At 33.1% G+C, this 19,385-nt stretch overlaps 1 protein-coding gene across 1 annotated transcript in view; it reads right to left on the bottom strand.

The window, feature by feature from the left end:
* Positions 1 to 640: 640 nt before the first annotated feature.
* Orc5 (origin recognition complex subunit 5) overlaps positions 641 to 19,385 on the bottom strand; it is a 67,232-nt gene continuing 48,487 nt past the window's right edge. Inside the window, exons 13-14 of the mRNA XM_026395754.2 lie at positions 9,570 to 9,682; positions 641 to 1,169 (exon numbers count right to left, since the gene is read on the bottom strand). Coding sequence (XP_026251539.1) covers positions 1,124 to 1,169; positions 9,570 to 9,682 — 159 coding nt within the window. The 3' untranslated portion in view covers positions 641 to 1,123. The remainder of the gene's footprint in view (positions 1,170 to 9,569; positions 9,683 to 19,385) is intronic.

Genomic DNA, 19,385 nt, shown 5'->3' with positions numbered 1-19,385 from the left:
CCACTAGTTGTGGATGCCACTCTTCGGCTGAAAAGTATTCCCTTGCTACATTACATAGGGAGGCAAAAAGGAATTCCATTCCTTTTCTCGATATTCATTACCTCTAAGTGGATACAAAACTGCTTCTTTCTTTTAACCAGAGTCTGTCAGATAAGCACTACATAAAAAGGCTTCTATCAAGGAACACCCACTACGAGAATTTTTCTTCCAAAAAGAAACGAAGGAATAAAATACCACTGAAATTTAAACTAGACTCTATAATTGAGCAGTTTAAATCAGCTTAAAACAATTTTCAAGCATTCAAATGCTAAGAGAAAACTTCTTCAAAAACATGAACAGATAAGAAAATCAGAACCAAGGTTCACAACTGATAAAACGTGAAAAAAAAAATACTGTGGAACTCTTAAAAACCAATGATTAAAAAGGAAGAAGAAAAAAGAAGAAAACCATATGCCGATAAAAAGCTAGGTTGGGTGGTTAATTAAAAAGAGTGACCAGATAAACATCATACAAGTAGAGTGAAGATACTTAGTAGGCTTGAGGATGGAAAACTGGTCTACATCTGATCACACTACCTTGATGTTTGAGAGTATCATTGTGAAAAGAGAATACAAGCATGGATTTTTAAAAAGAACTTGTATTTATTTTATTTTGCAACTATGATCTTTTAAAACAGTGGCCTTAGGAAATCTGCTTTGGCAAGCAACTGCAGAGGCTCCTGTGGAGAGGAAGTGAAAAGACTGGGCATATAAACAAGGGCTGCTGGCACATTCAAAGCGCAGGGGATAGTTCACAGAGCAAAACGTAGTCCTAAGTAAATGGGTTTCAGGCAATTTCAGTGTTAAGATAACATCATTAAGAGTAGAACAGATTGTGCTCAAACCCTGCTGTTTATAATTAACACGTTGCTTCCAAATACTCCAGGGTCCCTGGTAAATAGTCTTCTGCTCATATTCACCCAGACCAATCAGAATATTTTCATCAGATTCCATGCTGGGCCAGCACCTGTTTGGACAAATCCAATAGAGCCAAAGAACTCCTTTCCCTGGCCAGCTAAGTAGTTGGATGAACACAGCTTGGCTTAGTCATTGTCACAGTGTCCATATGGCTTTGAAGCTTGTTTTCACAAGAAATCATACAAGTATTTTATTATGTCAAAGTTCACCGTCCTATAAACAAAAACAGATAACATGTCAGCATTCTAACCTCTGGATTGCTCAGCTTTGTATGATTCTGGGAAGCACATGCAAAATAATACACACCTAACACTAAATAATCTTATAGTGCTATCAAATGTATCATGCTATCCTTGACACTAGCTTTTCAAAAATGATGCTAAGAACACATTTCATTAAAAACTTGTTTTCTTATTTTTCCATAAAGTTTACTTTTCTAAAAAAAAATGAAAGAAAAAAGAAAAGAAACAAAGTTAGAGCTAATCAACATGCTGTATTTCAATTACACTACAGAAAGTTTAGATTTCATTTGAAAGCTATTTGCTTTTTGTCTAATAATCAGAATAAAGTAATTAGAGATGCAAAAGTATTTAAATCTTCTTTGCTTCTGAACATTGTTTATCTTCCAAACACCTGTTCTATCATTACATAAACGCAGAGCTCATCTGTCCTCATTTGTAGTTTTCATTCTTTTCAGTCTTTTAGCAGTGGTTGACCTGTAAGCGTATTGTAACTAAATCTGTATGATCCAAGAATACTATTCAACAGACGATGTGGATGTATATTTTTATACTCTGATGGCAGGCAGAATAAAATAGCAGAGAGAGAGAGACATATAATTATTTTCCTTTCTTCAAACTCATTTTTCACTATAAATATTCAGACTGGAGGTTTATTATTTGAATAAATGGTCAAAATAATTAGATATAATGATCTAGCAATAAGTATAAAATTAAAGCCTTAAATATTCAATTCTGCAAAAATAATCATCCATGCAAGAACAGCCTTTTCAAGATTCAGTAATTGCATGCTCTTATTTATTAGACCATCACCAATTAATGTTTTTGCCTATCATTTTGTAATACACTTTCTAAAAAAGTTTCTAAGCAAATGTCTGACATATCAAATAATTTTTTTTTTTAAAAATTGGACAGGGAACTACAGATACTGCTTATGAAATACATTTAAAAATAGCTCAAATGAGATTGTATGGCTGCTGTGGTACCTAATATTGGACTAAAAATTAATTGTTCCAGTGTAACAGTACCTCTCTGAAGAATACCAAACCTTTCCAAATGGCATAAAAATGCTGCCAAAATAATCCTGCTATCATTAATAGTGATAAGACAACTAAAAATAGTTAAATAAAAAAAAAAACTTTTTGTCTCATGCAAAAAGACACAAAAGGTATGGTTATTAAATCATAATACTATTGTATTTTTGTGTTTTCTTTTATCCAACTCTTATTAAACTCCTAAATTTACAGGCAATAAAGTACCTATAAAAATAATTTTTATAAACATTATTTCTAAATAGCTTTAGTTGAAAAGATCTTTTTTAAAGAGGATTAAGAAAGGAAACAAATATAGTAGATTACTTTTAATTACTGATAAAGAAGGGAAGTGGCATTTGTATCTCTCTCCAGGTACATTGCCATCAATGAGTTTAGGTATTTAGGTGATAAACCTAAAGCGACAAAGTAAAATGGACTTAATGTTGTTTATTGGTGAATATTTTTTTTTTTTGACTTGGGTGAAAACAAGAAGTTCAGAAAAAGATAAGATGAAACAATTAAATTCCAACAGTAGTGGAACCTTTAAATTTTACAATTCAATAGAATGTAACATATACAAAATAATCAATATGAAGCTATGCATATTAGAGATGCAAAAGTATTTAAATATAATATTAAGGTGAAAAGGAGAACAAAGAATTGAAACTATGTTGTGATAGCTATAGAGAAATGTTTGTCCAATGGACCGGACCGTACTAGAAGAGGGCATAAACAAATGAAAATACTCCAAAATTCATTTATGGTAGGATTCCTTAATTTTTTTTAGTAATCTATTTGTGTTACTATAACATAGTTTATGCAATACAGTTTTCTTTAATAAAAGGACTGATTTTAAACCGTAAGAAACTTAAATGTATTTATTTATAAAAATTTTACTACATTCTATTTCTTTGCTTTGTTACTGTGAAGTCCTCAAATCGAACAGTATAATTTTTAGACTTATAAACAACTAAATGAATCAGGAAGCAAATATGTAAGATTGTTCTTTTACAACAACATTCTTCATCATTCTTGCTGCCCTCAATATAAACAAGTGACTTGCCAATTGATAACCACATACATATACTTTTCTAAAAAAAAAAATCAGAATCTGATAGGAAAAACACAAGGCAGCATCAAAAATTACCACATATAACAAAGACAACTTTGTGCTAATCCACTTTAAATCTTTTTAAACTTTTAAAAAAGTTTTAGCTTATTAAAAAGTGTATACATTTGCATTTACTTTCTCTGGCTTTTCTTGCGTTCAGATGTGTATTAGATTCACATAAATACCATTTTAAGATTTTGGATTACAACATAGTACAGGATATTCCATCTCCAATGGAACACAAATCAATTGTTATTTAAAGTAAGCAGCTAGAAAGAAATAGGATAAACACAAAAAAGTTAGTGGCAATTTATGAGGAGAAATTCTTAAATCAGAATTTGGAGTGATAAGTTCATTATATAAAATACATTTAAGAATTTAATTTTGTCTATATCTTTTTATTTCATTTGTTCAATTATTTTACCCTGTATTGAAATACTTTTTTCCCCATAGGGACACTATTTTATTTCCTTTTTTTCAAAAAAATTTTTTTTTTTAGTTGGAGATGGACACAACCTTTATTTTATTTATTTTTATGAGGATTGAACCCAGTGCCTCATGCATGCTAGGCAAGTGCTCTGCCACTGAACCACAATTGCAGCCCTCCTTTTACATTTATGGGCAATTTGAGTTTAGGTTCTTTTTAAAAATTTGTTTCTTCTGATGACTTGCAATACTACAACATTAAATTGCAACCTTCAGTTACCTTGTTGTGTCTTCCCATTGACTGCAGAGGAAAAACAATTGTAAACTTGTAACTTCCATCCACATTGAGAACATTCCAAGGATAATATTTAATAAGCTTTTCAGTCATCTGTCATCTCCCATATTCTATTTCCATATCATGTTCATTTTCTGGAACCAGATTCCTACTGCTGCTGTGTTACACTTTCCCATGGTTCACTGATCAACAAAGTTGTCCATATCCTCTTCAATGAATTATTTCCCCCTTTGGGGGCTTAAATGAAACTTTGCTCTCCCTGAGGAACTTTCAAAAGAAGATTCAATTTTCTATTGTAACCCAAATAGTTCTGTAAAACAGGAATGGTATCCTTGTGCAAAAACCCCTGCTCCTCTCAGATTCAGACCATACCATGCACCATCTACTACCCACCTTGCCATTATTGCTTAGTCAGTGAACAACTAGCATCCAGTTCAGTTCTTCTATCCATCCTGAGACCTGCAGCAGCTTAGCAACTTTATTGCACATTTGTCTTTCTCATCTCCACTGACTTTTTTACTCTCACTATTACAGTCAGAAATGTTCTTTCTCTAAAAACAAATTCAGACATTCTTCCCCAAATCCCATTTTGTTCCATTTAAGATCTCGGTAACACCTTAGGAAAATCAGGTCACAAACTCCTTCACTTTTCCTGACCTCTAAATACCGAATGTGTGCCAGTCATTGAACTATCAGCCCCTGACTGATTTACTTCCTTCCTGCTCAACTTAGACTCCATACTTCATCACTTCAAGTGTTCACATGCTAACATCCACTGAACTCACCTGGCAAAACCCCAATACCATGTGATTTCAATTACAATTCTTTGCTGTCCTAGTATCTGGCATATGGAATGCTGTTGGAAAAGATCACAAGTCTCACAGATTGGTGCCACTGTAAATTCAAGGTCAAGAACTTCAACCCTCCCAGCAAGCTACTTTCCTTGTCAGCATTTTCTTCCATTCCCCATGGTGGCTATTTCAAATACTACATATTTCTCTCAAACTGCTACTACTTCTGCCTTTAGTCACAATTTTGCCTTTATGTCAGAGAAAATAGAAGCCATCAGAATAGAACTTCAACTTTTTGCTACGAAACCTTCAAACTCAGCTACATCCACACCTACCTTTTCTTCCTGTTATAATGCAAGAGGGTTCCCCTATCTCATCCAGGACTCTTTCAACTCATGTTCCAAATTACATAGTTAGATAACATTTCAAAGACTTTGTGAATTAAATTAATCTTTTTCTGCTTTGTAACATTAATTTTCTGCCACTATGGTTTGCCCTACCAACATTTAAATATGCTCAAATCTTAAAAAAAAAAAGAAGAAGAAGAAGAAAGTCCTAGAATATAGGCTAATGAGGATAGGATATAGCTATACTTGTTGGTGTATCTTCCCAAAGACTAGCACAGTGTTGAGTTTAAAATGGGCAACACTATAAAAGTTAAATGAATTAAGAAATGAAAAAGCATTATATGTACTTGCTGCATTTACTTTTTTCATAAATACTATTTAAATGTACTATAATTTGATTTCTACCACATTAGTGTTCCTGCTAAAGTTACAAATGACTACTTTATCATTCCATCTTGGCAGCAACTGACTTTTAATTACTAGTCTCTTCCCTTAGGTTTTCCTAGTTTTCTTGTATATACAACTCTCTCTCTATATATATAGTCTACTCAAGCTCATATCAGGAAAACTTTCCTTTGTTTTTATCCTTCAGAAGTAGAATTTTCAGTAATTATATAGTCTCTCTCTCTCTTTTTTTTTCTTAAGGCTATGTAAGAAATTACTGACTGATTCCCTTATTTTAGACATTTAGGTTGTATCTTGAGGCCTAAAAATCTGTTTTCTGCCACAGATGTGTGAAACTAGGCTTACCTACCTCTTCTTTGATACCGACCCTTGATTCTCCATAAAACCTCAATTTGGAATGTGACTATTTCTTTAGTTTCTTCCTGCTGCCCCCCCCCCCAAACAGGCCCACATGATTTCCTTTCATCTGAAGTTTTACTGTTTTAGGTAAATAGAGGAAAACATGCAATAATTATCTATTTAGCACTTATTACGTTTAAAGCATTGTATTAGGTTTGAGCATAAGGCAGTGAGAGACACAAATACAGTCTATGCTCTGAGTTTCGTGGACTTATTTTACAGAAATAAAGATCAATTCTAGTTATTCAATTATTTATTTAATTAAAACAAATGGGACCTTCCTAATTGGGTGTGTCTGGGTTGGGAAAGGAATGGTCATATGTTTCAGAAGGTTTCTTTAAGAAACACATTTAAACTGAAATCTAAAGGTTATGTAGCAGTTAGCTAGGTGAAGGAGAGGAGAAGTTGGAAAATGTGCATATGCAAGAATGGGAAGAAGAATGGTGAATATGAAAAACTAAAAAAAGGCAAAGTGGTTAAATTACAGATACCAAAAGGAGAAAGCATATGTCAGATATGGCAGGCACAAGGGCTATGGCAGGGACAAGGGCCACAGTGTTTGAGTCTTACAGGCTATTTTAAAAATTCTGGTTTTTATTCCAAGAGCTATGGGAAACTACAGAAAATTTTTAAAAAGGAAAACGACATTACGTTTTTATAAGATCATTCTGGTTATCCTGTCGACAATAAAGTAGATAGAAGATTAATTAGGAAGTTACCAGAGAACAGATGATGATGGCTTTGTCCAGAGTGGCAAAGTACAAATGATAAAAAGTGAATGAATGTGAGATATACAGGAGGAAGAAATGTCAAGATGATTCCCAAGTTTCAGGCCTGTGTAACATGGTGGACTGCAGTGCTGATCACAGGTTAAGGGAGCACTAAAGAATAGCTGGATCTTTCTTTTTTTGTTGGTAGTGGAAGCAGAGGTTAGAATTTCTAAGTACATGTTTTTTTTTTAATGTGTTAATAGAGCTGGGAAATATCCAATAAAGGTAAAATATTTTATAAAAGAGGTCTAGCCTTTAACAATAGAGGAGTTACTAATATATAGGTGGTTGAAGTCATGCGTGTTGCTAAAATTGCCTAGGGAAAGAGTACTATATGAGAAAAGTGCTCAGGCTCAAGCTTCAAGGAACAGTTCTATTTAAAGGTCAGGTGGAGCGGGTAAACTGGCAAATAGACGAATCTTAGGAAAAACAGTAAAAGAATAAAGAGGAAAACACAATACTGTGGAATTGTGAAACATAAGAGAGCTTTATTAAAAAGAGTGGTCAACAGTGTTAGGTGATACTGCAAGTACAAACAGCCTGAGGATGAACAGAGGTTCTGGAGAAATGGGGTATATGGAATTCTGAGCACGGGTGGAAAAATTCATGTCAGAGAGAAAAAAGGAAAGAGAAGCGGGAAGGTGGGGCATCTCACTAGTAATTCACGGAATTCTCAACTAAAGGTTTCAATTTTTTTTCCTTTATTAAACAGTGGAGGCTGAATAAATACAGATGTTAGGACTTCTCACTTGAAAAGTCAAGAATCTTATAGCAGAAAAGAAGTCTGTGAACCACATGCTTTATTCTTCAATACATAAGCTGAAATAGCTGGGAGGTTGGTAGAAGATAACCACAAGGACAATAATGCACTAGAAACAGACCGAAAGTCTTAAAGAAGTTGAAGGCAGTAACATTCTGGAAGCGGCAACAAGAAGGAAGAATGTCACTGAAATAACTTTCAAGCTTGAAGGACTGGGGTTTGGGAAAGTAAAGAGCTGCCAGCCACAAGGGATAATTCAAGGGGAAGTAGTATCCTCAGGAAAGAATCAGGTTTTACTTAAGGCAATAAGGAAGAAAATAAGAAAAGGCAAAGAATGGGAGGCTAAATCAGCAGGAAAATGCAAAATGTTATGAGGATATGAGAGTGAAAGAGGGTAGATGTGGGATGAAGGAGGTGCTTACACTTTGGATATTGCCCATGGGAAATTGGGAAAAAAAAAAAAGAAAATACAAGTAAGAAAAGAAGTTACAGACTTCCATGGCAAAATAGCAGGCCTATGGTTCCTGCTCCTTCCTGAGGTGGCAAACAAAAAGTGCAAATCTCTGGATGTGGTTTAAAATCACTGTGATGCTATGATTAAATAACATATATTCAGTTTGTTTCAAGTATATTCTCTATAATAAGGACCCACAAACCTTTTCTCTGAAATAAAGATGTGCTATTCCAAAGTTATGTCTTTAGTAGAAGCTATTAGATATAGAGATTTCAATAACATCCAGAAGAAATTTCTGCTTAATCTTCTCTGTGTAAAAGTCTTCTCAGAACACTAAAGTCCTTACTTCATGTTTTAGGGTTTATATTCCATCAAAATGTGGCAAATAACTATATCACAGAAATATTTTTTTCTTCAGTACTAGAAGTTACACACAGGAGACCTCTATCACTGAGCCACATCTCCAGCCCCATTTACTTTTTTTTATTTTGAGGCAGGGTTTCCCAAGTAGCTGGGATTATAGGCATGCAAGCTGTACTGGCAGTATCACAAAACTTATAATTCAGAAGGGACGTAGCCAACCAGTGGATTTCAGAACCTCAATAGGTTGTAAAATTCACTGGAAGAACTCCACAAATCCAGACCCAGGTCGAGCACTGTTTTTAGGCTTAATAAATAATGACTCAAGCCTACATATTTTAAATTTTGAATACATGTAAATACTTTGATGATTAATTTAAAAGTGACACTGGAATCTAACTATCTATCCAAAAAGATTGGGAACACTGTTTTATGGATTGTCATGTTCAACCTCCTAGTCTACATATACAATACCTCTTCTACTGTAGTCCTGACAGATCATTATCCAACTGTGACCAAGGGATGAAATCACATTTACATAAATGGCCATTACAGTGAGGAAGCTCGATATATTTTTAGACAACTCTCATTTTCACAAACACTTTCCTCCCTAAACTTCTAATGCTCTAGAATTACTCAGATGACCCATTTTGCAAATGATAGACTTGGAAATACTTGAGATAATTAACATGTCCTTCCTAAGGCTTTCCTCTTATGCCTCATACTTCAGTCAGGGAGATCCAACAGTTCCTCAATTCACCACTCTCCTCCTCGTGTCTCTTCAACATGTACCCATTTGTCAATGCTCCTCTTAAAACTCTAAAGGCAGCCCAACACACCAGATTTCATGTGTCTTTGGCAACAAAGAATTATATCTTTGGAAAAATACACTACATTGTTATTAGTGTTATCTAAGTCAGGATTTTTATAGCTAACAATCCATTAAATCTCACCTTGCTATGACCATTATTCCAGGCTAAGGTCTTTCAGAACCTTAACTTTTGCCATCTAACATATTGCTACTGCTCCTAAATTTATGTCATTGGTAAGTTTAAAGAGAGCTATCATTCTACAGTAAAGCTTGCTCATTATTGGAACTTAAATGATCTTTTCTTGTTTAAATGACTAATGATATTATATTAGAAAGAACATTAACTTTTATATTTAATATATCATTTATATAATCCAAGATATTTTATATTAACTATCATTCTACTCTTACCTTGCTACAGCTCTGATGAAGTCTAAGGAAACTGTGCATTTGTATTTTGGTCCTTCAAGCTGATCATCATGGCCAACCAGGGTTAACAGCTGAAGAGTCACTAGAGAAGTAATCTAAAAACAAAAGAGAATTTTTTTTATGAGAAACTGCTTTAATGAGATTACATGATATCTTTTCTAAAACAGTTTATGGTACCTTTGATAAAGACATAACTGAGCCCACAGAAATATCTGCAAAGAATATGATTACTTTGAAATTTGTACGCACAAACTTGTATATATGTTTAAAAACCTAGTTTTATACTAAGCATTGTTTAAAAAAAAAGTCATAATTTAACCTCTGATTCAAACTAACAGTCACCCCTTAAGGATTCCATTAAACACAGTTTTGCTTCATTAATGACTCAGACATAAATCTTTAAAAGTTACAAATAAGCTACCGACATTCCTTCTCTACATAATAAGCATTTTATGGAGTTTCTATCTAAATACAGAATATTAAATGTATACTAACTTGGTAATCAATTAAAATGGAGATTTGGGGTTTTTTTTCCAGAGTTTTATAGTTGGTTAGAAGAGAGATAAATGCATTCTTCTGACTTAGGCTTAGTCTTACTTTATAACTTGCTACTAATCAGGCAGTCAGGGAAACACTAGAATGATTAATAATGGCAAAAACCAAAGTGTATTTTGATAGGTCAAAATCAAGTATGAAATAACCTCACATTTATAAGTGCTTTGAAATCTAAGAAAGTAAGTTAATCCAAGCGCTGAAACTCGGAACAGCCCAATCTTATTTTTGTCTCTTATAAGCCAGCAGAAACAATCAGCAATGACAAAATCTGGAGACTTGGTAACGTGTAACTGCTTTAGGACAATATAAAAGAGTTTTATTTATTCATTTATTTGGATACTGGGGATTGAATCCAGGGATGCTTTATCACTGAGCTATATCCCCAATCCATTTGGTATTTTTTAAATTTATTTTTTAGTTTTAGGTGGTCACAATATCTTTATTTTATTTTTATGCGGTACTGAGGATCAAACCCAGTGCCTCTTGCATGCCAGGCGAGCACTCTACCACTGAGTCACAACCCCAGCCCTCCTTTTAGTATTTTGAGATGTGGTCTGGCTAAGTTGCCCAGGTTGGCCTTGAACTTGCAATTCCCTTGCCTTGGTCTCCAGAGTAGCTGGGATTAGAGGTATACACCACCATGACTGGCAAGAGATAAAAGTTTAAATAACTTTCTGGGAATTCAAATGCTCAATTTGTGACTAATTTTCTCCTTCCTTGCAGTACTGAGGATTAAACCCAGGGCTTCTTACATCATAGGCAAACACTCTACTGCTGAGCCATAATTTGTGTATAATGCTTTGCAGATAATAATATTCTGTGAATAAGAAAAACAATAACAGCAATAGTGCTTTGCTTGGTTTTAAGTACCATATATACATAATCTCATTTAGTCTTCATGAACCTACCAAGGGGATATTATTATACTCATTTTATACAAGACTCTCAGAGATATTACATAACTCTCCCAGATCCTAGAATTAGTGGGTAGTTAAGAAAGAAAAACCTAAAATCCATGCTCTTCCTACTACTATACTACACTTTTATGAATTCCACTACATTTCCTATTATGATTTTAATTTAGTTATTTAGTATTTACTTAGCTGTCATTATTTATTAACAAATTAAAGGGCAAACAGATGGTAGATATCAGTATTTTACATAGAAAATACTACAGTTAGTTAGCAAATATGAAGCAATATTTTTAAAAAATAGGTCATATCAATACATCAAAATGTGGAGCTCTGCATTAAAAATGTTGGCTTAATTTCTAATTCAATATCACCCATCAGGGTATACCTTGAAACAGTTTTTAGAAATGCTCTAGGTGTTGAAAAAAGTATGTTTTACAGCTGCTGGGTGCTCTATTCTACATGTCTATTAGATCAAGCTGTTATTTGTGTTGTTCAAATCCTACATATACTGTTTAAAAAAAAATACTTGATCTATCAAACCTGAGGAGTAAATTCTCCCACTATGATAAGGAGGGGGGGATCTCTTTTTCTTCTTGTAATCCTGTTAATTTTGCATTGTAGTTTTGCCACTATGTTATTAAGTGCATAAAGATCTAAAATTACTATACTTGTAGAACAGTGAAACTTTTTCACTATTATATAATCCTTTTCTTCTTCAGTAATGTGTTTGGGTTGCAGTGTATACTTCCTCATATTGATATAGCTATATCAGAATTCTTTTCTGTGCTATGCCTATTTTCTATGTTACTACTTATGATTTTACTTTCAAGTTTTATGTTTTCTTAACAGTTTATTTATTGAGGTACTGGGGATTGAACCCAGAGCCTTGTACATGCTAGGCAATGTTCTACTACTGACCTACATCCCCAGCCTGTTTTCTTAACTTTAGACAATTTGCATGCAAAGAGCATGCAGGGTGACTCAGGTGGATCTTTCAGCTGGACCATATACTCCATTTGCTTTTATTAAGTATAATGATTTTCTATAATTTTATTTCTATCATGTCAACATTTCTATTTGTCTCTCCTTTACTACATGTTCTTCTCATTCCTTGGTTGCCTTTTAGTGTACTGAATTATATGTTCTCATTCTATTGTTTTTACTCTAGCACTCTGGAAATTGTTTTACATTCTATCTAAATTCCAACTTCCATTTTGAATTTTTTCTTAGTTCCCAAACTATTTGGGAAATGTTTCTTAATTGCTAACTTAACAAGTTTTTCTAGATGATGATGATGATGATTTGCGGGGAGGGGATGCAGAATGTGGTCTGAATACCAGCTATCCTTTGAAATTTGTTGAGGCAGTTGGGTTTTCTGGGAGGGGAAAAGGCTGTACAGGGACATGGGTATCACTGTAACAGAAAGTGAAAGTGATCATGGTGGCTAACCTGTCTGCCTCTTCTGCCCATAAGGTATCTGCCCTGTTTGGATAGAATGTCACCAGCTAATGACAACTGAACACAAAACATGCCTACCATCTGGGATATCTCATAGGGGCAAATGATGTGGGGTGTGACACGTTTTCTCTCATACATGTATGTATATAATATCCTCCATTTTTCCTCTTACCTGCAAAGCTTAAAATGTTTTTTTAGGGGGGAATTATATCTGTACTGAACGTGATAGGCATTTTTTGTCATCATTTATAACAATACAGGACAATTATCTATATAGCATTTGTATTAGGTATTATAAATAATCTACATATGATTCAAAGTATCCAGCAGGATACATAAGTTATATGCAAATTTATTACACCATTTTATAGAAGAGATTTGAGCATCCAAGGATTCTGGTATCCACAGGGGTCCTGAAATCAATCCCCTGCTGATACTGGGAGATAACTACATTAACTAAAAAGAAAAACAGTGAAGGTGTCCCAAAATTTAAAGGAAGGTTCACTTAATAATGAAAAAATTCAGGTCCTTAAGACCTTCACTATGAAGGTATGAGACATAATATGATGGGCAAACAAGGAATAAAATAGTCTTTGGGGGAGGGCTGTATAGTGCTGTAAGCCAAGATGAGACAAACTATATCCTTCCCAGATCAGAAACAGGTAGAAATCCATGATGAGCCCTGAAATTGTAATGAATGGGAAGATATATAGAAAAGAGTTAACATGGTCTCTTTATGGCAAACTACATTAACTTCAACCCTTTCCAAAGGGATTCATTTGCTATAATAGGTTAGTAATAGTCATTTGAAAATCATACACTAAATTCACTTTATTATTAACAGCAAGTCTCCCTAGTACTTTTTTTTTTTAATATAGAAGAAAACATCAATTACCTTTTACTTTGCCACTGGCATTTCCTTACATTTCTTATAACTTCTACTTTCCTATGATTCAAATATTCTTACACATTTAATTACATTCTTTAAACTGTGTAGTAAAATAACTCTTCCACAATTTTCACAGAAAAACACAAAATCTGTCTTTTATCTACTTAAGTTTGAATATTCAGAAATATTTCAGATACCCTATTTTATGACTTTTACTGCATTAGTTATAATAAATATTCAAAAGCAAAATGTTGGAACCAATAGTTCCTTGAAGTCACTTTCATTTTATCAGCATTTCATGTATAAACTGATCATATAAATTGTGCAAAAAAAGCATACAGTATCACTTCAAGATAGCAGTCAAAAGTACTCCAAGATATTAATAAGATGACTGATCAATTTTGGGAGGAGAGGGAATTTAGAAAAAAATAATATACTAAAATCTAAACTTAAAGAAAGTAATTAAGTTAGAATTTAAGTTTTCACATTAAAAAAATATAAGCCTCACTTCAGGGGTTTTTCATTACTTGACCTTATCATATCAAAAACTCAACATACAAGTACATAGCTGAGGAGAACAAATATTATATAAAGTAATGTGAAAATACACCAACAATTTAAAAATACTTTCCTAGTTTATTAAAATATTTACAAAGTAAATTGGAATAAATAATGAACAAGGATTACTTCAGAGTAATGTTTTGAATCTCATACTCATTTATAACTATACTAAATGAACACTTTTGGAAAAACACATATGAAGCCTTTGTAAAGCTTTTTCTATGCCTGAATAAATACAAGAATATTCAGGTTGGGGATGTTGATCCTTGTCAAGTGCTTGCCTAGCATGCATGAGACCATGGGTTCAATCATCAGCACCATAAAGAAAAAAAAAATCACCTTCCTTTCCATTATCTAATCCTCACATTATTTAATTTTTATTTCCAATTGTATATTCATGAAACTCTTGAGAACTTACTCTGGGTAATGTGTACTCAAAGATAAACAGAATCACAGAAAATGCTTATTTACTTTCTTGAACTTTAATTGTTCATGACAATATAATGGGCCTAGATCTTTAGACTAGCACTGAGATCTAAGTAGTCTGGTACGGTCAGTGTGTATAGGATAGAAGTCTCTAGACAGTAAAGGAACACAGACTCAATCTCTGTTTAATGTGTATGCATTGGCTAGTATAACCAATTCTAGAGGTAGAGCAGGTCTTTCCCATCCAGCTGCTGAAGGTTCAATGACAAATCACTCAAAGCAAAGAGATACACAGAAGTTGTTGCTGTTGTCAGGTTCCCAAATGTAGAAAGTGATTTATATAGTCTCTAGTTTAAGGAAAGAATAAATTAGAATATTTTACAGCCAATAAATTAACATCTTGGAATGATTTAATCTTTAATGGGAAAAAACTCTCTTAATAGTAAAATGCACTACAATATCATGTAATCTTTTTCAGCACTAATTTATAAAAGGCTCCTCATTCAATTGAGTTTTGAATGACCCTGAATTATATTTTATAATCAAACACTAACAAAGAAGCTAGATGAGAAAAAAAGACATAAACTAAAGAACTTCTAGTTCAAACAGGATAGCACAGATTCATATTTATTATCCTTCCCTGCTAAATACAACCATAAACCCTGGAAATAATATGAGGCAACCAAAGAAGGACTCTGAAAGGTGGAAAGAGATGGTGGACCATTCAGGGACCCCAGGCCTGGAGGAATATCATAGGGAATCACCAAACAGCAGAAAGTGAGTCAGGCCCTGCATTTCCTGCTCTGCAACCCAGCACAAGAAGGTTACCCAGATAGATTCATCTCTATTCTGGATTGAAGAGAGTACTGCCCAAAAGAACTGGCAATTCTGTATCTGGTAAAACTATCATTTGCAAATAAAGCGGAAATAAAGACATTCTTAGACAAGAGAAAACTAAAGAATTTGTCACTGGCAGACCTACCTCTAAAGAATGGCTAAAGGAAGTTCTTGAACAGAAAGAAAATATAGAAGTAGTAAAACAATGAGAAGGAAAAAAGAACAATAGAAATAGCATATATCTTGATAAACACAACAGCATGTGTTCTTCTGAGTTTTCTAAATCATTATATGATTAAAAATTATAAATATCATCTGATACTCAAGACAATGATATAGAAAGAGTGGAAAAGTAAAAGGAACAAAATGGAAGTAAGGTTTCCATACTTAAAGTAGTAAAACATTGATACCACTTATAAAACTAAATATAACATACAATCATCACCATCTAACCCAGAAATTTCAACCTTAGGCATTTATCCCAGAGAACTATATATTACATGAAAACTCATTCATGAATGTTTATATAGTAGCTCTATTTGAAAAAGCTGAAAAACGTCCAAGAACTCGGATGTTCTTCAATGGGTTAATGGTTAAACAGACTTTGGTACATCCATACCATGAAACACTACTTGGCAATAAACAAGAACTACTGATATGATCAAACTTTGGATAAATCTCAAACTACTGAATTAATCATGCTGAATAAAAAGCTAATTCTCAAATGTTATGTTATATGATTCTGGTTGGGAAAAGGGAGGGAGAAGAAGAGGTATGGTTATCAATGGTCAACAGAAAGTCTCCTTGTGATGATGGAACTGGTAGTATCTGGATTATTGTGATTGATTTGCAAATCCACACACAAGATAAAATTTCATATAACCAAAGACACAAAGACATACATAAAAATGAAAACATGTAAAGGCTGAGAGTGTAGCTCAATAGTAGAGGATATGCTTAGCAAGTGAAGGACTGTTCAATACCCAAAACCAAAGGAAAAAAAAAAAAGAAAAATCATAAAATCAAACAACAAAAATGAATTTATGTAGAAGTGAGAAAAATCTGAATAGAATCAGGAAATTGCATTAATGTCAATTTCCTGGCTGTGATTTTACTATAGTTTTGTGAAACTGAAGGAAACTAGCAAAGGATACACAGGAAGAAACAGCCCATACTATTTTTTACACCTGTAGATGAATCTACAATGATCTAAAAAAAAAAAGTATAATTAAAAAATTAAAATGATAAAGTATTCAAAATACATAGGGGGTTTGGAGTTAAATTTCAAAATGTTTAAGTATCTATGAAGCTACCAAAATTGAACTTATAAAATATATGACCCATATTTACAAGGTTTTTTCAAAAATATTTTTAGTTATTGTGGTGCCGAGGATCAAATCCAGTGCCTCACATGTGCTAGTAAGTGTTCTATCACTGAGCCACAACCCCAGACCCAGAATATTTTTCAAAGGCCATTTGATAATATAGGCCTTTAAATGGGAATATTAGAGAAAGTTAATTTTTCAATATTGATATGCAACTGGGATAGGTTTTTAAATGTTTATAGATTTTACATTTTATCCTACTTATAGGTACATGATTAGTTATGACTTGTAGTTCAGTCTCAAGGAAGATTCTTATCCAATGATTTCATGCTGTGTGCCCATAAAGATTCTTAGTTGCCACAAACCTGGGGCTAGTAAAACTTATTATTTCTTATATTGGAGGATTATAGCAAAACTGTAATTGTATCAAAATCCTAACCTGAGTGTTCTATTTTCCTAAATTATTTTCATTTCTATTTTTTTACAAGACAATTCTATTTGTGTTTATTTCAGGGTTATTAGAACTATTATAAATTTACTAAAAAGTAAAATTTTCCGATGTAAAAATAACTGCAAAATAAAATTCTGACTAGCCCATCAAGACAGAAACCGGAAAATCAATGCCTCATTTAACGGATGAGAAAACACACATCATAAAAGGTCGACTGGAATTATGAGTTCCTAGTCAGGCACCCCAAACAAACAAATACATTTCACAATTATTTAATGTGAAAGACCCAGTAAAAAATACAACATATGACATGCTAGAGGTTTACTAGAAAACATTTTAAAGTTCTAACAACTACTCTTAAATTTAAGCACTTAAGAATGGTCAGTCAGAACAATGCCTTCTTTGGGGTGTTGATGAATATTAGAAAACGGTTTGCCAAGACTATTACTTCCATGAAAAAAAGACCTCAGAATTAGTCTGTGTGCTTTTATTTTTCTCCTACTGTCTCTCAAAATTCTGGACAATGACATACATATAAATTGGTATTCACTCCTCTCAGGGTCTAGCAGAGGACAAACCTAGAAGAGTGGGGAAAAGAGAGCTATCAGAACTAATTAATAATATTAGCAAATATGGGAAATTAGTGGTGTAAAGACTAGAGTCCATTTATTTTGTCTAGGTTCTATGGCAGGCATTGTGCTAGACACTTTTAATTTCTTTAAGCCTCACAATCCCCCATCATTAGGTCCTATAAATAAATCTTTTTTTTTTTTTTTCAGATGAAGAAACAACCTCAGAAAGGTTAGTAAATTACTCAAGGTCACTGAACTAACAGCGTTTAAGAATAGAATTGAATGCTATCTGAATCCAAAACCCACATTCTTTATATTACTTCAAACAGGAAACTGCAGAACACAGGTAAGAGAGAACTTTGTTGGGATACGATAAGGGAAATTTCATGGAAGAAGGAAAAGTAAGTAAACTCTGTCAGTATTCCACACTAAAAGGGAGCACTTGAGGTTAGAAACCCAGGAGAGCAAGCACTGCTGATATAACAGAAAAAAATTCTTAAATGAAACCAGCAATAAAGACAAAGAAACATGTTCAAATGCAGGCAAATGTCCTGTCCCATGAATACATAATAGTCTCAAACAGTAATAATCAACAATCCTGTGAGCAAAATAGATGAGTAGGATGCAATACTAATGTAGAATTTATTTAACCTAGTGACATGGAAACCTTCCATAAACTAGACTGTATATTTGAAATAAACTTACTGTTTTTAAGGCTTAATTTTTAAAAGATAAATAATTTAATTTGGGGGGCATGATTTTTTAAAATCTGAAATTATTAGGCAACAATGAAACGGTATCCCAAAATTATAATTTGTGAATTAGGGATCATTTACCCCCCAAAAAATCATGACTATCAATCATATATATAGCAGCTGAATGTACTAAAAGTTATGATAAACATTAAAATCTTTTTAAGAAGTAATCATGAAAAGATCTTTCCTGAAACACAGGAAACATTTTTAAGAAAGGTAAATTTACCAATTTGTAAGAAAATTATTAATCCCTTTCTGTTCTTCCATAATCTATAATGACATATTCTTTTGCAAATAATGTTCTAATTTTAGGGGAGATATACTGTTTTCCACAGCTGCTTTTCTTGTGTATTTTTTTAAGCTCAAAGTTGAATGAATGAAATTTTAATAAACTGAAAAGTAGCCTAGGGAGTAGATTTTCTTTTTCAAAGTCAGAATTTAGATTTAAGAAAAACAAAGAAAACACAAACTAAAGTTTATGGGTTTTGTCTAAAAAACAAAACAAAACAAAAAATTCTGGTTGTTTCAGTTCTCAGTTTAACAACAAACAAAATCCCTACAAATCTAAAGCTTGCTTTTCAGAAAGAACTGTATTTTCCTGGCTTTCATATATTAGCACCATTTTGATAGTTTATGAAATAGTTTACCTTAACTTAAATAATTTGATTCAAAAGACAAAGTATATACATTCTTCTTTTGCCTACCTCCTGTTATGACTGAGACAGTCACATTGAAAAATAAAAAATGAAAATCACCTTTTAGACACAATATTTTTTAGATTTACATCTTAAATGGAGTTGTACGATATTTGGTTAGTTAATCTTTGCTCTGTGTATTATTGTGTTCTTTGTTCTTATCCATGTAGGGGATGAGCTGATTATTTATGTCTTAACAATAGGAGTTCATGTATCACAGTGAGGAGTTTTTCCCCCCTTAATCTGAGAGGCAGTCACTAACAAGCTTCAGCTGGAAATGCTTGATGTAAAAACAGTGTGAACCTGTTCCTGGGCTAATAAACTGTTCTTTCTGCCAACAAAAGAAAATCAATTTACAAC

This window comes from Urocitellus parryii, chromosome 3 (genome assembly GCF_045843805.1).
Source record: "Urocitellus parryii isolate mUroPar1 chromosome 3, mUroPar1.hap1, whole genome shotgun sequence".
In the NCBI taxonomy this organism is placed as follows: domain Eukaryota; kingdom Metazoa; phylum Chordata; class Mammalia; order Rodentia; family Sciuridae; genus Urocitellus; species Urocitellus parryii.
Note: the sequence above shows the minus strand (reverse complement) of the source record. Positions and strands in the feature narration are given on the sequence as shown.